At 40.2% G+C, this 22,601-nt stretch overlaps 1 protein-coding gene and 1 long non-coding RNA gene across 3 annotated transcripts; both read right to left on the bottom strand.

The window, feature by feature from the left end:
• Positions 1 to 3,880: 3,880 nt before the first annotated feature.
• Positions 3,881 to 12,613, bottom strand: LOC126995254 (uncharacterized). 2 transcript variants are annotated; one of them, XM_050854752.1, is made up of 10 exons: positions 12,553 to 12,613; positions 11,060 to 11,156; positions 10,324 to 10,486; positions 9,562 to 9,649; positions 9,227 to 9,334; positions 7,964 to 8,111; positions 7,651 to 7,781; positions 7,413 to 7,543; positions 6,998 to 7,243; positions 3,881 to 4,711 (listed from the first exon to the last, which is right to left on the bottom strand). In XM_050854752.1, the coding sequence occupies exons 2-9, from the start codon at positions 11,109 to 11,111 to the stop codon at positions 7,000 to 7,002; spliced, it is 1,065 nt and encodes a 354-aa protein (XP_050710709.1). In that variant the 5' UTR covers positions 11,112 to 11,156; positions 12,553 to 12,613; the 3' UTR covers positions 3,881 to 4,711; positions 6,998 to 6,999. The 2 variants fall into 2 exon arrangements, with proteins under 2 accessions (XP_050710709.1, XP_050710705.1); XM_050854748.1 differs by lacking the exon at positions 3,881 to 4,711 and having other exon boundaries at positions 4,740 to 7,243.
• A 6,633-nt stretch (positions 12,614 to 19,246) lies between these two features.
• Positions 19,247 to 21,008, bottom strand: LOC126995263 (uncharacterized). Its single transcript, XR_007750201.1, has 2 exons — positions 20,416 to 21,008; positions 19,247 to 19,838 (listed from the first exon to the last, which is right to left on the bottom strand). It is a non-coding gene; the product is annotated as an uncharacterized LOC126995263 (long non-coding RNA).
• Between the last annotated feature and the right edge of the window lie 1,593 nt (positions 21,009 to 22,601).

Genomic DNA, 22,601 nt, shown 5'->3' on the forward strand with positions numbered 1-22,601 from the left:
ATTCGATCATTCTATGTGACTCGCCTTCTGTACCTGACAGTGTCGCCCAGTCGATATGGGGAGGTTAAAGTCTCCTAATATCAGTGAGTCGTTGTATTTAAGTGACTGCCTTAAGACGCTGTACATTTCAAGGTCGTCATCGAGTGATTGCCCGGGAGGTCTGTAGGTGACAGATATATTTAAATTGACTTTGGAATGTTTACTCGCACGCACAAATGTTCAACGTTACTGTTTCCCGGTGTTTTGTCGGGTTGCAAATAGCTTTTGACATAAAGGGCGACGCCACCGCCTCTACGGTTTACACGATCTTTGTTGAAGAGTCTGTAGCCATCTATGTTGTATTCGGAACTTAAATCAATATTTGTGGTGTCGATAAATGTTTCGGTTATAGCAATTATGTCAAAATTTTCTGTTAAAGCAAGACATCTCAGTTCATCAAATTTGTTTCTTAGGCTACGCGCATTGAAACTAAGGATTTTTAAGTTATCTAGAGGCTTGGTAATACAGGTGGTGGTACTTGCGGGATCACGGTTACGGGTTTGTTGCGATGCACGGCGTCTATTTACACGGGCGGGGTGGAGGGACGTGGCCGTGACTCGTTTTTTGCTCGGATGACACGCACTGCTTCGTTGAGGAGCCTTCCGAGTCTGGCTGCCCCAATGGGAGAAAGGTGCAATCCGTCCCTGTGGAAAAGTTCATTTTGTCCATAGAAATTGTCCCATGCGTTTAGGAGAGAGAGAGAGAGAGAGAGAGAGAGAGAGAGAGAGAGAGAGAGAGAGAGAGAGAGAGAGAGAGAGAGAGAGAGAGAGAGAGAGAGAGAGAGACTTACATAGACTTACATAGAAAATCAGACCACACAGACCCCATGGTCCAGACTTGGTGGTCTGTCCTTAAACCTAAGTGATTTTACATTAATCAGAAGACTCCAAAACGTTGCATTTCTACTCTAGTTGATATTAAGTTGAAGGAAGTGACGGTCGAGCTTATTTTTGAAGGAGTCAATCGTGTTACACTGGACCACTGATGGTGGAAGCTTATTCCATTCTCGCACTACAACGTTGGTGAAGAAAAATTTGGTGCAGTCTGAATTTACTTGTCTACATCTGAGTTTTACGCCATTGTTCCTCGTGCGCAAAGTGTCATCGATCATAAACAATGTTGATCTGTCTACATTCGTGAAACCATTAAGTATTTTAAAACATTCGATCAGTTTTCCTCGGAGGCGACGTTTCTCAAGAGAGAACATGTTAAGGGTAGAAAGCCTTTCTTCGTAGGATTTGTTGCGCAAGTAAGGGATCATTTTCGTTGCCCGACGCTGAACACCTTCTAATTTAGCAATATCCTTTGCATGGTGGGGAGACCAAAACTGTACCGCATATTCCAAGTGGGGTCTGACTAAACTGTTGTAGAGCGGGAGTATTACATCTTTATTCTTGAATACAAAGTTTCTTTTAATGAAGCCCAACATTCTGTTCGCTTTATTTGCTGCATCGATGCATTGCTGTGAGAATTTGAGGTTTGACGCGATTTTGACCCCAAGTCCTTGACGCATTGAACGCTTTTGAGTTTAACGCCGCGCATTTCGTATTCGAACTTCTTATTCCTCGTTCCAACTTGAAGGACCTGGCACTTGTCTACGTTAAAGGGCATCTCCCATCTATCCGAACAAGCTGAAATTTTGTGCAAATCCTCTTGGAGGCTTTGCCTGTCTTCGTCAGTCAGAACCGAGTTACCAATCTTTGTGTCGTCTGCAAATTTACTAATGCGGTTATTGAGTCCAACATCCACGTCGTTGATGTAAATAATGAAGAGCACTGGGCCAAGAACCGAGCCCTGAGGGACGCCACTAGTGACCGGCGCCCACTCTGAGTTAAATCCGTCAATCACTACTCTTTGTTGTCTGTTGCTCAACCAATTCGCGATCCATTGGTTTACTTGACCGTCAATACCTATTTGCTTTAATTTGTAAAGTAATTTATGATGCGGGACTTTATCAAACGCTTTCTGGAAATCAAGATAGACTACGTCCAGTGATTTGGTTACGTCATAAACAGTGAAGAGGTCGTTATAAAAGGTTAATAGGTTTGATAGGCAGGATCTTTTGTTTCGGAAGCCATGTTGTGAGTCCCCAATCAATGAGTGGCTTTCAAGGTAACTCACAATTTTGTCTCTAATTATGCCCTCAAGTAGCTTACCTACAACCGAAGTTAGACTAATGGGCCTGTAATTACCTGGTACTTTTTTGTCTCCTTTCTTAAAAATCGGTGTCACGTTAGCCTTTTTCCAATCTGAAGGGACGATGCCTTGTCGCAAGGACATATTGAATACGGTTGTGAGGGAGGAGAGTATTTCGCTCTTTGTTTCTTTCAGCAGAGTTGGATATACTTTGTCAGATCCAGGACTTTTATTTGTTTTAAGTGATTTGAGGGCTTTAAGGACTTCATCGGGTTTTATTTCAAAGTTAGACAATGCATGCTCGGGATTTACATTAGTACTGGTGTTGGTGGTGGTGGCGGGAGGACTGTTATTATTAAACACCGAGGAAAAGTAATTGTTTAATAGGTTTGCAACACTGGAGAATCCTTCAAAGGCTCTCTTTTTCTTAAAGAGGGAATTATAATAAGGCAGTTTGCCCTCCTCTCATTAGAATGTTTTTCCCCCTACTATTTCGTAAGAAGCTCATAATCTGGTTCTGGCCGAGGAGACAAGTATGATAGTTTCGTAAGTGGTTCCGACGGAGGCCATTTCGACTCATCACTCTGACAACGGGAAATGAGGCAAGTTGATGATGAAGAGGCGAATTAGGATACGAGGTAATCTTACATCACAATTCCTTACTGGCCATTCCAACCCCGGGAGACGTGTGTGTGTGTGTGTGTGTGTGTGTGTGTGTGTGTGTGTGCTAACGAGATGCATAACACACTTCATGATCTTCCTGTTACTACAAATTGATGTTTACATGCAAATTTCCAAGTATTCCACGAACGAGAAGCAAATACAGGGTAACGAGACATGCGTGTTTACCCAGTGATTGAAGCCGTGTTTGCTGTTTAGGCGCCCAATACTTGAAAGCGACAATTACGGCTTCTTTCTCGCCTTCTCAATCCAATAACATGCAAACTTTGGCAAGGCTGACCCAAGAGGCAATCTCAGAAATCAAGCGGGTCTTTTCCTCCCGTCAACACCGCCGCTGCCATCAAAACACTTCCATTAGGGGTTCGTCGCTCGTGTCCTTCAGCGGCGTGGCGGCGTCTCCCACGGTGGGTTGCACAAGGCGAAGCATCATCACGTCAAACACTGTGTTGACATGCGGCGTGATATTGCCTCCGATGTTTGAAGTGATTGAATGTTTTGTTGTGTAGTTTTCTCAACCGAGCGAGCATTATTAACTAAACACAGAGGTAGAGAATACGTAGATGGAAGGAAGTTAGGCATAATCATAGCTGGGCGTTATTGCGATAACTTATCGCGATACTTTATCGCTGATAACAAAATAGGGTTATCGGCCATCCGCTACTTATTTAAATATATATCGGTATCTTCGTTACTTTTGTAACCAAACTAGCGATAATCGCTACTTTTTCCGCCTCTCAGAAAAAAAAACGTCTCCTCCCTACTGCGCATGCGTGGCCCGGGCGCCCGGTGTAGTTTGAAAAAACTTCGGGGTATGAAATATCTTCGGTGAAGAGATTTCATGCTTAGATCATCAACATTAAAACACTAGGTTATTTTTTTATGTTAGACTCAAAAATCAATATATCAAAGAGAAAAATCATTTAACTTTGCCCCCAAAATGATTATTCACTGCCTCAAATTTGATATTCCATATTCGTTTGTGAGTATGCCATGGTATTGAAGGCACAGATGATAAAAATTTGAATTCATGTTTTTTATTTGAAATATCAATATAGTATCGTTTTCGCTAGCTAGTATCGGAATTGTGGATTTATATTGGGTATCGGTTATCGCCTATATTTGTGTCTCCAGTTAACGAATATCGGTTATCACCGTTAAGGTTTCCCATTATCAGTTATCGGTTATTGGGAATAAGGTTTTCTGTTATCGTGCCCAGCTATGGGAATAATAATGATGAGTGTAATACGCCGTGGATGAAGCACACTAGCATATACTGAAGCTTAATTCAACCTCCTGGGGTCTATTTCAGTTAGATCTGTTTCCTACTTAAAAGATAATTAACCGACATAACTTCGTTCATGGATGTCCTTTCATTCTTAAGTTCACATTCCTCCTGCCCAGTTTTCCACGCCTATTAAGTTTACCACATATCCACATCATTTACATTTCTCAGGTTTTCGGAAAATATTTACCAGCTACTTGCTATGTAATCTCAATTTGCAATTTCTTAATTTGCATTTTTTACATACTCTTCCTTTTTTTTTTTTTTTTTTTTTTTTTTTTTTTTTTGGTATTTCATTGGGGATATACCCCAAGGGAGGAAGGCGGTGCATGCCGCGCAAGCACCCAGACTCTTCCTGGTCCCCCATTCATATCTCCACTAATTTCCTTCATTATCTTTTTCAAGAAATGTCTAAACTACATTTTTGCTATCACTCATGTCTACTGAATTATTCAATTTAACTTTTTCCCACCTCCTTTATGTCCTGTCGTCCATTGTTGCCAACCACTTCTGTCTTCTTCTCTACAGCGCCCTTCACCTCACCCTACCAGCTTTGTCCTGGGCCCTAACACCCTGCAAGGCAGATTAAAAAAAAACTCTGTTGAATTGCAACATTTTTATTAAGATTCTGTGAATTATGATTACATTTAAAAGAATAACGAGGAAAAATTGTTAAACATTGCAAAGTCAGCCTTTGATCAATTAAACAGGATTTAATTGATCTATGGTAAACTGAAGTTTTATTGAATACATTTTGTTATTTAAAAATATTATGATTTATAACGAGTAAGAGAGGCAATTGCCCTTAAGCTGCCTCCTTTACTGTAAAGATAATTGAGATTTTAATTATTTCATACATCAGAAATCTTGCTCTGAGTTAGTTTGAGTCTACCTCTCAGTAAATGGCTTGGTAATGGCAGTGCTTAAGGAGAGTTGAGGTATGTGTGTAAAATTGGGTACAAAAGCTGTGGAGCAGCCATTAGTGGTACGTTTGTCCTGTTAACTTAAAAGTGAGACTGAGTAGCAGAAAGTAGTGGACGAGTTTGAAAGGATTTATAGAAGAACTTAGGGAAGCTGATTAAGTAAGATAATATGAAGTTTGCAATTGAAATTGTGAGTTACAGGGAGTTTATATTTCAGACATTTTTGTTATTGATAATGCTGGCTCAAATAAAATGTCACACAACAGTGAACAAAAAAGATGATTTTTGAGTCAATTAGTAGCCTGATACAATTTGTGCCAATTAGATTTCATCCCTAACTTTAAGCCTTGTTTGGAACCCTACTCCTCTAAGACCATTAGACCTACATTAATGGTTGATTTCTCTTTGATAAGAGCATAAAATGTAGATCATATTTATAGAAAATGTATATTGTATCTGTTCAGGCTTTAAATGTTGATGACCCTAGCAAGCCCAATTGCAATAGTATTTTTTGTACTTGGGGACCTATAACTTTGAAACTGAGACCGGTAAGGAAAATATTTTCTATTGTGGATAGTCTATATTTCACTCTTCCAGACAAAACCTCAACCAATGTTGTAGGTCTAATAATTTTTGAGTTTTGAAGCTCTAGAGTTGAAAGTTACATTTCAAGAAAAATGCATTCAAAGTTTTAAAGACTTACAAATGAATATTATAATTATGAGCAAAATAATATAATTTTAACCAACATATGGATGTTGAATGGGAAAAGTTTGCCTAGGCCCTATTGCAGCATTTCTCAACCTTTTTACCCTTGTGGAACCCTTAGAAATAGTTTTCATGTCTCAGGGAAGTTGGAACCCTTGCATAAAAATTATTATTTACCATTATTAATATTTCTCTCTTTTATTACATATAGACATTGCTATATACATTATCTATGATTATTATAATTTTAAATAATAGAGGTGGAAGCATTTATTATAATAACCAAGGATTTTCCAACAATATGTTGCATATGTATAGTAAAATTACGAATACAAAATTAAACAAAAATTATTCAAAAATGCATAGCTTATATATCACTGTTTCATGCAGAACCCCTAGCAACCACTTGTGGAACCCTAGGATTCCGGGGAACCCCGGTTGAAAAACATTGCCCTAGGGGTTATTCACTAATACTTTTGGAGAACTGCTAGCATGATTACGAAAAATGCTGGGACGATAAAAAAAAATTCACTTTGTGAACCGGTCACTCCCATTAAGGACAGACCATGAAAACTTAATGCAAAAGAAGGGAGACAGCTGTGTGTTATCGAAGAATAGGGGATAACTGTTCAGAGGGTTGTGTAGAGTTGTCGTACGAAGATAGACTTTGTCTTTATGTATTCATGAGTTTGCCAAGGCTCTGAATCTCAAGTAATCCACAGCATGCATGGCAGATTACAACACCAGTTCCAGATCAATGAGAACACAAGTCTTCAAAGATCTTAGTGCTTTGGGTAATGTTTATGGAAGGAAGATTAGCATTATGTGTTACAAGCAAGACCCCTGGCTGGACATCTGCTTCTAGTTGGAATTTAAATGAGTTTGAGACTCTAAACAGTATTTGTAACAACAATGTGCTAAAAATAAACATCAAAACCTTTGGCATCTTCACCTGAATGATGTAAAAATAATAGATGGCTGGGACCATTTCAATGCTCTTGTCTTCTTATAACTTTTTTTCACTTTTAGTTTTAGACCCTTTATATATGCCTGTGTAAAATGAGGTTTGGATCATAATAATTATTATAAAGGAGATGAAATGAAGCATAATAAAATTTTCAGGTTCATAAGGGTGCTTACTCTAAAAGGTACCTAGGCATCAAAGAACTAAAACTCCCTACACCAGATAACAGACTGACTATAGAAGACTTTGTAGAAAAGTTTATACCTTTAATGGTTGTTTAAGCCAGTGGACATCTTAGCAAAACTTATATCCTCCTGAAGCTTGGCATATTCTTTTAATAAACCCTGAAATTTTGGGTCCAGATCCTTGTAGGCATCCATACTATGTCTTAGTTTCACGAGAGACTCTTCAGTCTGTGTTCTTCGCTGCTGCAAGTGGCTCTGAAGTAACTTCAGGGCCCGCACAGATTGGCTGGTGTAAGTTTCTGTCAAAACTTCCAGCTCAAGGCACCTGCAAAGCAAATAACCCAGTCATATAAACTATAACTATTCCTGCTTTCCAAGCATTTACATCAAAGGCAAGGGATATTTTTTTCATAATCAACAGTCTAGATCAATATCCTAATAAACAATGCCATAAGAAGACAATATATCATACATATTTGCTACTAAAGTATTACCTTAGCTTAAGGAAGTGGGCCCGGAGGCTAACAAGGCAGTTAGCCAAGTGCTGTGCTGGGTAGTGGGACAGCCGTTGCTTTGACACCAGGCTTTTCAGAATCTTACTGTAGTCAAACAGGAGACCATACACCTGAGGAAGTGATAGTTCATGTTTCAATAGTTTGTACAGATAGCTTTTCATGACTACTTAAAATTTACAGCAATGTCAGTGTAAATAGTAAGGAAAAGTTACAATACCTTTTGGTTGAGGCAGTCTGTTTGAATTACACTGTGAATCAGTTTATTACTCTCCTCAGCAAGCTTCTCCTTTGTGGTCTCCAAGGATTCAACAATTTTTGTTGCTTCATGTGAATCACAACTTTCATAACCTGTAAATAAGAAATGACCAGTCTTTTATTTTTGTCCAGTAATTTCCTGCCTTTTGATCACTCTTTCTTGAATCAGGAAATCCACTCTTCCTTAGTGTGAGAAATGAGATGGTAACAGTAATGAATGGCATACAGCCTAATCAAAGTACATACTATATAAAAGTTACTCAATGTATGCTCACCTACTGGCTTTAAAAATGAACTGATCTTGATCCACTCTTGCTCAAGCCAAACTTCCATTGCATAACTCAAGTCATCAATGTATGCCCCAGGGTTTAGAGCCTTGCAACTGGCCAACAAGTCTTCAGGCGAAATACTGAACATTGTGTGCTGAAAGTTGAAAAGAAACAAATGTCATATGCATATGTCAAAAGATATACATGATTAACAGAGTACAAAAAAGTAACATAACTAGCTACAAGTAAATTATACACACTTAAATGGAAATAAACACTAACACTTTGATAAAGATTGGAACTGATTTTGTAAACTAAATGAGAGTAAAATATCACTGAAAAAAATAAAATATACAAGATGAATGAGAAAGCTTAAAGTAAATGTCAACAAAAGTAAAGTGATGGTTTGTGAGTGAAGTAGAAGTGAGGTTGTAGATTTTGTATGCCCATATAGAGTGGGAATTGAATGTGAAAAAGAATGCAAAATAATTTTGAATGGTGAAGAAATGGAGGAGGTCAATGAGTTTAAGTACCTTGGATCAGTTATGTGTAAGCATGATGGTATGGAGGGAGATATAAGAGAAAGGGCATTGCAAGGAAGAAGGGTGGTAGGGTCTTTGGGATGAATCATGAATGGCAGAAGTGTGAGCATGGAGGTAAAGAGGGATTTGAGAAATACAATAATAGTACCAACCCTCACATATGCAAGTGAAACGTGGGCCTGGAATGAAAGTCAGAGGTCTAGAGTACAGGCAGTGGAAATGAGTTATTTGAGGAGTGCTTGTGGTGTGAGTAGAATGGATGGAATGAGTAATGAAAGTGTGTACGAGCATTTTGGAATGTGTCACAGGGGTGAAGGGAAGAAGTGTGGAGTGGTGGAAGAAGTGAAGCGACAGACTTTAAAGTGGTTTGGCCACATGGAGTGAATGGAGGAGAGTAAGATGACCAGAAGGGTGTATGTGAGTGAGATAGAGAGAGGGAATGTTAGAGGATGACCTCCAGTGAAATGGAGGGATAGAGTGCAAGAGTTCGTTAGGGAGAGGGGGGAAAGATCTTTGAGAAACTTTGAGCAGGCAAGGAGGGAGTGTCTGGATAGAAAAAGTTGGAAGCTCTTCTGCCGTGGCCATCCCCTGGTGGGAACTCCTAGGAGCAGGCGTCGATGAAATGATGATGATGATGATGAATCATGATATATGGTAATATTACAGGTACTGTGAAAATACATTTATCTTCTCACCAATCACTACACTAGCTGCAGCCATAACTCACCATCTTGCTGCTCCTGCCTTCCCGTTGCCCCTCATCACTGCTCCTCACCAACTGGAGGTGATCCTGCAGCTCTGACAATGTTACTGCCTCCAGCATCTTCCTCATTTTCTGTTGTGTGGAAAAATTTTAGTATATAGCTCATAGTTTCACATTCTACAGCAAATTCAGTAGATTGCAGGCCTCATAATGTATAGCTGGATCATCTATATAAATGTACATTTCATAGGTAACTTGATCAGCCTTTTCTTTCCCCTTGGAAGATCTGAGAAATATGACACACAGAATATTACACAACAATCTTCAGAAAAGTTGTATCATAATCCATGTCAGCTTACATTTTCTTCTTTATCGTCCCCATCACACATTTTCAGAAGTACATCTTGGGATACCCGATGAAGTGTTGCTTCTTCTAAATATTTCATTCTGATGCAAAAAAGAATACAAACATAGCAGAGAGGAAAAAAATAAAATCACTTATATCATATACCTACAACAATGACAAAGTTACAAGTCTAGACAGAGGGAAAATTGAAAGATAAGTTTGAAAAAATTATAATACTTAGGCCAACTGGCCTCTTGCAGAGTCCTTACATTCTTATGTCTTGGCTCATGCCAACTTTCTGACACAACTAATGATGGAGAGATAAACTGTTCTTAGGGAGAAGATGTACTACTAAACTTAGTAGAAAATTAGTCTCTGCCATCAAACCGAGACTTATAAACAGTACAACACAATCAACGATAATAAAATGGAAAGGGGCAACCATACTATCACAAAAATAATAATGTGGGAAAATTTGTCTGTTGCCAAAAAGAGACTTCTAAAACATTCTGGTACAATGAATGAAGCGTGAATCTGCACCAAGCAATGTCGCACAAATATAAAATAAAAGTAGTTTCATTACCTAACCTACATATATAGAAACATTGACACACAATAAAGAATAAGGAAATCTTCACCAAGCAAAGCCACAAAAAAAATGAAATAAAAAAATCAAGTTTACTATCAAGCAAATAGTTATGTTAACAAAAATTCTGGCAATAAATGATGATGATGTTTCTATCAAACAATGCCACACCAACACAGTTCTCAATACCTGGCATGCTTGAGGGCAGCAGTGGCATGTGCAAGGCGAGTGTGGGTGCTCTTGAGGGTTCCCGTGGGGGTGAGGCGGAGGCTTAGGTCCTTCAGCAGGTGGCTAAGCTGAGGGTGCTTGGTGATGTCTTGAGGGGACACATACACTGGCAGACTTCCACTTACTGTAATGACAATGACTATGTGATTAAATGTGTGTATAAATGATAAAGTAGATAATAATCTTACAAAAAATAGTCTGGTATTCTCTTACTGTAACCTGATGTAACCTATGCATGTGAACCACAACAGAGCAGAGGAATGTTAAAGTAAAGTGAATGTATAGGGAGTGCTGATTAATAAGCTGACAGGCTCTCACTACAACAACATACCAAGTAAACAAATTTATGAGTCATTAGAGTAAATAAAAAAATAAAAAAAGCTGTAGTAGAAGTCTTGATAAGTAAACTGGCACAACCACTTCTTCCACTTGCTGTAACAACAACAAATTATTTAACCAAAATGTGCAAATCAAATCCAAGAAGAGGAATGTTGAGATGAAGAGGTTGCATTAAGAAGGTAAAGATGATAAGCTAGCATACTGCAGCTCAATATAATGAAAATAGCCTATGTAACCATTAGTGTGTGAATGATTGCATAATAATGTATAATCATAACTAGCCTCTATTAGATATGTTTAGATAGAGAGGATGTTAAAATAACTTTTGCATTAGCAACATATCACTAACTTTACTTACAATGGTTGGAGAAAGATTCTGATGACATGATGTCTGACGAACTAAGAGCCATTTCCAGCCTGTTTGTCTTGTCTGCTGTCTTTTAGATTAGTATTCACTGAAATGAAAGTGAGTACTGAAAATGACAAAACACTAAAATAAAAGTTGATACTGCTCATGAAAAAAATAATACCATACGAAGGATATCCCTCTTGAAAGAAAATACTGTTAATTCAAATAAAAATGAACACTGGATGACTATGACAGAAATAGTATTGATATTATCTTCATAAAATAATATCTCTTCAAAAGTTTATTCACTATGATTAGGCCTTGATTTCCTTTTTTCTGAATTAAAATCTTTTTTTATTTAGTACAGTTTGCCTATGGTGCCGATAGGCTTCCTTTGTGGTGTCTGGTGGTCGGCCCCAGTCGCTATGGCACAAGCAGGTGTTTATAGTGGCGCCATCTTGCTTGGCTCATGCTGTGCCCTGGAGCTCATCTTTCCTCTTTTTAGAGAACCTAAACTCTAGAGTTCAGGTTCAAAGATGGTCTTCAGGAAAGCATGTGGGTAGTCGTGGACCACTCAGTGATGACTGTCACTGCTAAAATAGTAACCTACTGCCTATTTAGTTGCTCAGAACTCAGAAATGAGCACTTTGTGAGAAATGGTTATTAGTAATGGTTAACATTAAAATCCATCAGAAAAAGTGTCAGTCACTCCTGGGCTAGTAATTTCAAAGTACTGAAACTTAGCTTAATAGCACTGTCTTAGGATGGTCTTAGAAATGTTCCCTTATTGCCTCTTTGAAATTAATCTGATAACAAAGTGGAGTAAAGTACCAGATGTTGTTGTGAATGTTAAATAAGTCATTGCGTCCAAGGCAAAGTACAGTAAATCATGACAGATATTAAAATAGGATATGTATAGGCCAATAACTTCCATTTCAGATATTGTTAGGTCTTACTATTAAAATAGTATTGCTAGGTTTTACTAGTAAATGATTACCGTTACTTGTTACTGCTAACATTTTGTTAGGTAACAGTTGTATTTGTACTGTTACCTATTTATGTTCCTCGTTACTGCTACTGTTAAAATATTAGGTATTATTCTAATGTTTGAGCTTATTGTTAATATTCCTAGACTCGGCCTACGGTACTTGTCACCTGTCATCCCTTGTTATACTATGGCCAAGACGCGCCTCTGAGGATCTGACACCACAGACCAGCAACAGGACGTTTTATCGCCGTCACTTTGCTTTGGAAAGGTTTACGGTAAAGACACATGAGGGCTTGGGAGAAGTTTGAAGAGAAGGAAAATAAAAACGCGAACTTTTCTGGTGTGGCCCCTCCTATTGCCTCTCACCTCTACTTAAACTTCTTTTCCCACCTTCTTTCCTTAACTGGTCAGCCGGTAAGTACCACAGGTGATCTAAATAGGCGTTCTTGTCATCTAAAGAAGAGACGGTGACGGGGTAAGTATCAATACAGGAAATAAAAGCCAGAATACTTACCCCCACAGCTGGCTTTGTTTTGAACAGGCAGCGCCAGGGCCCAGGAGGCGGAGGCGGTGTTGTGCCCAAATCGGCGCGGCGTCCCGATTCGTCCCAGGCGGAAGATTCTTTGCGTGCTTTTGTCTTGTTTGGCTGTGTCATATGTTGGAACTGAAAATGACACAACATGCAGTAGTAAGGGATGAAAAATGGCATGTTACAATGATATGTAACTCTGGATTTCAACGTTAGCCTCAATAATAGTCTTCGATGCACTTATTCTCAAACACCGTAGTGAGTGAGTGTCTTAATTTCTTTCACGAATAATATCACATATAACAATTAGTTCAGTGTTCATGTCTGCTATTTTCATTATAGTATCACAATTAAATATTCAACAATTATTTCCAGCACACTGAACCTTCATCACACACAATTTATCTTTGAGTACAGGCACTGAGTAATAGCCATGATCGGTCATGTTACGAATTCTCTCAATTTCAGTTTGGAGAACTACACAACACTGGTCATTCGCTGAGTGGTTGATTTCAGGCTTCTTGTATCTCACACAGTTTATGCATTTCTTCTCAGCCATGGTGCACTCCTGTGATTTATGATTGCCAGCGCATTTGAAACAATTTGGGGTGTCTCCATTGGTCTTGGCAGTACAGTGGGCCTCAAGATGGCCATATCTCTGACAATGATAGCATATAATTGCATGGTATCTGTCTCTCACTGTGTATATTCCCCATTCTAATTTTAGCTTGTCGTGATTCTTGTGAATCAGCTCTCTTACAGTTGCATGGGTCACACCTCAAAATGTAGTGCATCGTGCCGCCAGCTGCAGGCTTGCTAAAAACCAGCTCAATCTTATCCGGATCCTCAACACCCCCAATGGCGTGTAAGAACTCATTACAGTCTAAGATGGTCTCCTTTATTTTATCCTTGGTCTCCTCTTTATGCACATTGCATATCGTGATCTTTGGTTATCTTTCCAACACTCTTAATTGGTATTAATTTGCTCAACAGACTCCAGTTTTTGAGCAGCCTCATCCCTTGTGCTCTCATTATCAAAGTTCATGATAATGTTACCTCTAGCTATTTGTAAATCTTGAATCAGTTATTTGAATACCATTCAATGCCTGGGAGACTTCATCCTTCATGTCTGTTGCCTTCTTTTCCTGTGTAGAAGCTTTTACAACTAAGAGATTTTTCTTGACCTTATTGCCTCTCTTTGCCACCTCAGCCCAGCTAGATTCAGCATGCTCAGCAAGTTTAAGGGTGTCAACAACTGATCCCAGCTCCTGCACCTTCACAGCCCTTGATTCAACTTCATCCTTAACCACAGATATTTCCTTAGATAATTCTTACTTGATTTCATCCATTTTTTCCACAATTTTGGTAGCCAGAGATGCTTTATGGAGGCATGGTTTGCACATCCAATTAATTTTAGGTATATTCTCCTGCTTAATTCCAGACAAATGAGCACACTTCACATGACACCATTTAGGGCACAAACAGCATCCAATCCATTTCTCGCCTGTGAAATCCTTGCTGCACGCTCTGTGCCAGGCCGAGGGGCCACACACTGCATCACTATGTCATGGAATGCCCTCTCATTGCTAAGTTTAAGCCACGGGACTGCCTTGACCTGCCCCAGACAATTTGTTGGCTCCTGAACCATGATGTCCTCCCTGCTATCCTCAAAGAACACCCTCAGTTTGCACCAAGGTGGTGATGCCGTGTGTGGCAGCCTGAACTACTGCCGTGTTATACAAGGCTGTGATCTCTGCAGTATTTTACTTTAAGGACTAGTATTTACTCTATCTCTGTATTCATTCCCATCTAGTGCTTGGGCAATGTTCTCCGTCCCCACATTTTATTGTCTTATTGTCCAGGGGGAGGTACCGCCCCCTCCCTTGTGCTTTCCTTCCTACCATTGTATCTTTTTTAGTTTCATGGTGCTACCTACACATGTACTAATAGTTGTATAATCACACTCTGTCCTGCCTGGGGATTGGGATGGCATGTTCCTCCCTTCTCCCTTGTTGTTTACCTGCAACAATAAACTATCAATCAATCAATCTTATTCAAACGTAACACAAATCCAACGGAGCCTTGGCTTTGCCAGCCATGTAGACACAGCACTTTCCACACGGAGCAATAAGACGCGACACATCCGATCACGGCCACGACCATATACTCTCTCTTTTTAGAAACTGCCACATTTATTAGTTATTACGTGCGGTAGTTTATCGCCATGCTTACACTGGCAGAAGTGTTTCTGTGTCTGTATCATGTGTTGGAACTGAAAATGACCCAATAAACAGTATAGTAACATGTAGTGGACCATGTTTACAAACTGGGTACCGAAGGTAAACGAGGATCAAGCCTCTACCAGTAATCCCTGAAACTACACCTCATCCATCGTGATGATCGAGTAGCAGGGTTGGATCAAATACTGATTTTTTATAAGTCAAATACAAATACAAATACTTGTATTTGGGATTCCAAAAATACAAATACAAATACAAATACTTTTATTCCTGAATCTAAAAATACAAATACAAATACAAATACTTATATTCCTGAATCTAAAAATACAAATACAAATACAAATACTCCTATTCCAGATTTCAAAGATACAAATAAAAATACTCCTGAAATTATACAAAAAATATAAAGATACTTTTTTCACAAGTTTACACTTCACATCATAATTGCATTTTGTCATCATTAATGCCCGCTTAGGAGTGTAAAAATTGCCGGCCTTACTAAACACCCTCTCAGATGGTGCCGGTAACTAACAGGTTCTTGCCTGCCACAAGCCACACACAGCTATTTTTTTTACACCAAAGGAGACAGCACAAGGGCACACAAAAAGGAAACAACAATAAAAAAAAAGCCCGCTACTCGCTTCTCCTGTAAAGAGTCCGAAGAGGTGGCCGAAAGAGCAGTCAACTACGTGAGAAGATAGGCATTAGATAGCGTAAGAAGAATAGGGTATGCACCCGCCTTTAACTTTACCTTCAGTTTTCTTCCTTTGGTGTCATGGCTAAGTGCAATGGTTAACACACATTCTCTCTCTCTCTCTCTCTCTCTCTCTCTCTCTCTCTCTCTCTCTCTCTCTCTCTCTCTCTCTCTCTCTCTCTCTCTCTCTCTCTCTCTCTCTCTCTCTCTCTCTCTCTCTCTCACGTTGCAAACCTATTAAATAATTACTTTTCCTCGGTGTTTAATAATAACAGTCCTCCCACCACCACCAACAACACCAGTACTAATGTAAATCCCGAGCATGCATTGTCTAACTTTGAAATAAAACCCGATGAAGTCCTCAAAGCCCTCAAATCACTTAAAACAAATAAAAGTCCTGGACCTGATAAAGTATATCCAACTCTGCTGAAAGAAACAAAGAGCGAAATACTCTCCTCCCTCACAACCGTATTCAATATGTCCTTGCGACAAGGCATTGTCCCTTCAGATTGGAAAAAGGCTAACGTGACACCGATTTTTAAGAAAGGAGACAAAAAAGTACCAGGTAATTACAGGCCCATTAGTCTAATTTCGGTTGTAGGTAAGCTACTTGAGGGCATAATTAGAGACAAAATTGTGAGTTACCTTGAAAGCCACTCATTAATTGGGGACTCACAACATGGCTTCCGAAACAAAAGATCCTGCCTATCAAATCTATTAACCTTTTATAACGACCTCTTCACTGTTTATGACGTAACCAAATCACTGGACGTAGTCTATCTTGATTTCAGAAAGCGTTTGATAAAGTCCGCATCATAAATTACTTTACAAATTAAAGCAAATAGGTATTGACGGTCAGGTAAACCAATGGATCGCGAATTGGTTGAGCAACAGACAACAAAGAGTAGTGATTGACGGATTTAACTCAGAGTGGGCGCCTGTCACTAGTGGCGTCCTCAGGGCTCGGTTCTTGGCCCAGTGCTCTTCATTATTTACATCAACGACGTGGATGTTGGACTCAATAACCGCATTAGTAAATTTGCAGACGACACAAAGATTGGTAACTCGGTTCTCACTGACGAAGACAGGCAAAGCCTCCAAGAGGATTTGCACAAAACTTCAGCTTGGTCGGATAGATGGTAGATGCCCTTTAACGTAGACAAGTGCCAGGTCCTTCAAGTTGGAACGAGGAATAAAAAGATTGATTACGAAATGCGCGGCGTTAAACTTAAAAGCGTTCAATGCGTCAAGGACTTGGGGGTCAAAATCGCGTCAAACCTCAAATTCTCACAGCAATGCATCGATGCAGCAAATAAAGCGAACAGAATGTTGGGCTTCATTAAAAGATTTTTTTATTTAAGAATAAAGATGTAATACTCCCGCTCTACAACAGTTTAGTCAGACCCCACTTGGAATATGCGGTACAGTTTTGGTCTCCCCACCATGCAAAGGATATTGCTAAATTAGAAGGTGTTCAGCGTCGGGCAACGAAAATGATCCCTTCCTTGCGCAACAAATCCTACGAAGAAAGGCTTTCTACACTTAACATGTTCTCTCTTGAGAAACGTCGCCTCCGAGGAAAACTGATCGAATGTTTTAAAATACTTAATGGTTTCACGAATGTAGACAGATCAACATTGTTTATGATCGATGACACTTTGCGCACGAGGAACAATGGCGTAAAACTCAGATGTAGACAAGTAAATTCAGACTGCACCAAATTTTTCTTCACCAACGTTGTAGTGCGAGAATGGAATAAGCTCCCATCATCAGTGGTCCAGTGTAACACGATTGACTCCTTCAAAAATAAGCTCGACCGTCACTTCCTTCAACTTAATATCAACTAGAGTAGAAAAGCAACGTTTTGGAGTCTTCTGATTAATGTAAAATCACTTAGGTTTAAGGACAGACCACCAAGTCTGGACCATGGGGTCTGTGTGGTCTGATTTTCTATGTAAATCTATGTAAATCTCTGTAAAGTACGTAACAATAGAGAGCGGAGAATGAGTTTTAAACGCTCGACCAAGTTTAAGAAATGTGCCGTAAGGTTGTGACGGAAACTGAAGTGCTAAAAGGTGCCGCCACGCTAGCTACTGCGTACTACTTGCTGCTATACTGTTATCATCATTATTGAGCACCGTGAATGGGGTATACCCGGAAGAGTACAAATATCAGTAGTTATACAAAGTCTCTTACTCTGCCACATTCAAGACAGTGAAGACACAGATAATCAAAAGGATAAAGATTGGGGAGCAGCGACGTAGCGATCTTTTTTTTTTTCTGTATCCTCTTATTTTGGCCCTTGAGCTTTCTGTCTTCTGTGTTGAAAAAAAAAAAAAAAAAAACTGCCAAGTCTTTACCTCATCGATTTCCATTTTTTTTTAGCAAACTCTTTATCATTGTTAGCTACCATTTATTATTATTTTTTTACTTGACGCTTTTCTTCGTTTTATTTTTTGGCTGCAGAGGGGGAGGGGGGGAACCATTATAATCCAAATTCTTCCTATTACTCTGTCCTACCTCCCCCCTCCCTCCCTCCCTCTTCTTGCCTCCCTGCCCCCGTCCTTCCCTTCCAGCTCAAGGTCGGACCGGAACTAAGGATTACACAATGAAAAAAAAATTGTGGCAGGAAAACGTGTAGGTAGAACTGACCATGACTGATGACGGACTAGATAAGTAAACAAATAAATAAGATGAACAAATAAAATAAACAAATAAACAAATAAAAGATATAGAGATAGAACTTATTTTTATTTATGCGGATTTTTTTATTTATTTATCTACTTTTGCCCCTGAGCTGCTTCCTTAACTGCAAAAAGAAAAAAAAGATGGATAGATAAACATAATGATAGATAGCCATGCAGATAAATAGATAAAGAGTCAGACAAATACATGTTCGATCGTTAGATGATTTGATAGTTAGTTAATAGGAAGTCCAATAGTAGTTAGATAGGTAGTTAGATAGATAGTTTAATAGTTAGACAGTTTGAATTAGTTAGTTAGTTCGTTAATTTTACCGTATTCTGTATTTTTTTATTTTTTTATTTATTTGGATTATTTTTTTGTTTTTGTTTTATTTTATTTTGGTGTTTTTCTTTTTCTTTTTGTTTCTTTTCCCTTTTCTTTTCTTTATCTTTTTCTTTGTTTTCTTGCTGTTGTTTTTCTTTTTTGATGTTCTTTTTTGCATGTCATCCTCTTGTTGATGTTCACTGGTCTGGGTGAGCCGCTTTCCTCCCAGAAGAGACCCACCCATAATTTTGACGTTAGTTAGGGGCCGAAAGGTGGATGATGTTTCTTATGTTTTTCTTCTCTTGATGTGTTTTCTTCTTGTTTTTCTTTTCCGATGTTTTTTTGTTCTTTTTCTTCTTATTTCTTTTCTTCGTGTTTTTTAATGTTCTTTTATTTCATATCATCCTCTTGTTGATGTTCTTCGTTGGTCTGGGTGAGCCGTTTTCCTCCCAGAAGAGACCCACCCATAATTTTGGTGGTTAGTTTGGGGCCGAATGGTGGATGATGTTTCTTTGTATGTTACTTTTCTTGATGTTGTTGTTATTGCTGTTACTTTTCTTTTGCGATGTTTTTTTGCTCTTTTTTCCCCTATTTTTTGGTGTTCTTTTCTATATCATCCCTCTTTGATGTTCTTTGGTCTGGATGAGCCTCTTTCTCCCCAGAAAAGACCCATCCATAATTTTGGTGATGTCATAGTTTGGGGCCGAATGGTGGATGATGTTTCTTTGTATGTTACTTTTCTTGGCGTTGTTCTGTTATTGTTGTTACTTTTCTTTTGCGATGTTTTTTTTCTCTTTTTCCCATTTTTTGGTGTTCCTTTCTATATCATCCCTTTTTTATGTTCTTTGGTCTGGATGAGCCTCTTTCTCCCCAGAAAAGACTCACCCGTAATTTTGGAGATGTACGTTAGGGCCTGAAGGTGGATGATCTGTGTTTTTTATTTTATTTTATTGATGTTTTGTTACTATATTTTCATTTTTCTGGTGTTCCTTTTTATTTTCCTTTTCTTTGGTGTTCCCATCACGTGGATTGTCTACGACATCTAACGAGCACCACAAGCCCCGGTTTATTGTTCGGAGTTTGCTCTCCTAGGCAGACTGCCTACCACGGCTGACGAGCTCCACCTGCCCGGGTTTATTGTTCGGAGTTTGCTCTCCTAGGCAGACTGCCTACCACGGCTGACGAGCTCCACCTGCCCGGGTTTATTGTTCGGAGTTTGCTCTCCTAGGCAGACTGCCTACCACGGCTGACGAGCTCCACCTGCCCGGGTTTATTGTTCGGAGTTTGCTCTCCTAGGTGAATTGCCTACCACGGCTAACGAACCTCACCTGCCCGGGTTTGTAATCGGAGTTTGCTCTCCTAGGTGAACTGCTCACGCTAACGACCTCCACCTGCCCGGTTTTGTAATCGGAGTTTGCTCTCCTAGGTGAACTGCTCACGCTAACGACCTCCACCTGGCCGGGTTTGTAATCGGAGTTTGCTCTCCTAGGTGAACTGCTCACGCTAACGACCTCCACCTGCCCGGTTTTGTAATCGGAGTTTGCTCTCCTAGATGAACTGCTTTCGCTAACGACCTCCACCTGCCCGGTTTTGTAATCGGAGTTTGCTCTCCTAGATGAACTGCTTTCGCTAACGACCTCCACCTGCCCGGTTTTGTAATCGGAGTTTGCTCTCCTAGGTGAACTGCTCACGCTAACGACCTCCACCTGCCCGGTTTTGTAATCGGAGTTTGCTCTCCTAGATGAACTGCTTTCGCTAACGACCTCCACCTGCCCGGGTTTATTGTTCGGAGTTTGCTCTCCTAGGTGAATTGCCTACCACGGCTAACGAACCTCACCTGCCCTGGTTTGTTGTTCGGAGTTTGCTCTCCTAGGTGAACTGCCTACCACGGCTAACGAGCCTCACCTGCCCTGGTTTGTTGTTCGGAGTTTGCTCTCCTAGGTGAATTGCCTACCACGGCTAACGAACCTCACCTGCCCTGGTTTGTTGTTCGGAGTTTGCTCTCCTAGGTGAATTGCCTACCACGGCTAACGAACCTCACCTGCCCTGGTTTGTTGTTCGGAGTTTGCTCTCCTAGGTGAACTGCCCACCACGGCTAACGAGCCCCACCTGCCCGGCGTTGTAGCCGAAAGATCTCCGGCACCTCCGTCGGGATCCCGATGGACGCCGAGGCGCCCTGCCGGGAGCCCTCCAGTCCTGCCATGCTCGCCTGGGAGACCTTGGGCTCGCTGGCGCTCCACCGCCCCGCCGATTCGAAGAGGGCGGATGCAAGAACTCGCTTCTTAAAACTACCAGACTGGATTATAAAATTAATCATAAATGCCGCGAAGGCGCCGGTCACCGCGTTTATCGGTTCTTGGATGAAGAACCGATGGGCCTCGGGGACGCGCACAAGCATCATAAGGAATCCTCGCCGCGGCTTCCGGCGCAGCATCCTTTTCCCTTTTCTTTCTTACTTCCAATTTTTCATTTTAATTATATTTTCTTTCTCTGATTGACTGATTGATTGATTTTACATAGTAAGAATTGGTTCACCAATTAACGTCTTTCAGGTAGCTACATTGCATTCACACACCTGCTGAGGGAGAACACCAGTGAGCGTGTTGACTCACGAGGACGGCCCACTAAAGTTTCCTAAAATTTGTATTGGGCTGCCACTTCTCTTTAGTCGTCTGTTCCTCTATTTTTCTCTTCTTTATTTAATTCTATTTCTCCCTTTCTTTCATCCTTGCTCTCTATACATATATTTCCTTCAAACTTCTTCATCAGCCCCTTTCCTTTCCATTCTCCCTCCCCTTCATCTCCCTCCATCCCTTTCATCCCCCTCGCCTCCCGCCCTTTGCTCTTTTTCTGTCATCATCACGACAGCTGTTTAATTTCTCAGCGGGGACTTTTTTTTTATGTTCGTGGATGTGACATGCTTCCCGGGGGGTCCATGTTGTTGCACAGCACCCTAGAATATTCTTGGCAAAGTGCTTCAAATTTTTGAAGCTTTTTGCATCACGCCAGTACCTCAGTGAATTGACATCAAAAGGCAAAACACCTTCTTCTAGGTACGTTTCAAGTTCTGCCTTCACCACTGCAGTGTCATTTGTTGATGCACTTGCCATCATTTGCCCAGCTGGAGGCATGTATAGGCAAAAAGACGAGGTCGTGTTGCACTCATGCTCACTCTCTTGAAATGTTTTCTTCTTCAAGGTCGACTGAGTTGACTCGGAAATAATTAGGTCCACAATCTTGGAAACCTTTTCCTTTTGCATTTTCTTACATTGCATCCATGCCAGCTTAAACCTGGGGCTCATGTCAGATGCGGCAATGACATCAGTCCTCTCAAGAAATGGATGCAACCTCTTGTTGATAGGTGACTGTAGTGCATTTTCCAAGTTAAAGCAGTAGATCGGTTTACTGTCTCTCTCGTCGTCTCTCGTCATCTCGTCCCCTATGCCTCCCATCTCCGTGACGTCACACATTTTTGCAGTCGGATCCTTCTCCCGAGCCACCCATCCCTCAGTTACTCCTTAAGGGCCGTACTTTACTCTCCTACTCCTCCTCCATGTGACCTGAGGTTAATTTCCTCCTTACTCCCCACCCTTATTTTTTTTCCTCAATGTTCTCCTTACTCCGCTTTCCCCGTGATCTGACGTTAATCCTTTCCTCCTTCGCCTTCAAACTTAATTGTTTCCTCCTCCGCCTTAATTAATTAACGCGGCTTATCATTACTTCTTTTTCTATTTCCTTAACAGTATTTATCCTCCTCAAATGGTTTTGACTCGAAATATAAATACAAATACAAAATCCTTTTTTTCTGGGTGCCAAAATACAAAATCCTTTTTTTCTGGGTGCCAAAATACAAAATCCTTTTTTTCTGGGTGCCAAAATACAAATACAAATACAAAATACTTTTTTCTCTGGATGTCAAAATACAAATACAGATACAAATACATTAAAATTGTATTTGAATACAATTCAAATACAAATACAATTGTATTTGATCCACCCCTGGTGAGTATAGTGGGAGGGGCTGCCCTGTGTAGGCCACCGGGCCGGCCTCTTGCATGCAGTTTCCTATATGTGTTCTTATATGTTCTTCC

The sequence above is a fragment of the Eriocheir sinensis genome, chromosome 1 (assembly GCF_024679095.1).
Source record: "Eriocheir sinensis breed Jianghai 21 chromosome 1, ASM2467909v1, whole genome shotgun sequence".
Lineage (NCBI taxonomy): Eukaryota > Metazoa > Arthropoda > Malacostraca > Decapoda > Varunidae > Eriocheir > Eriocheir sinensis.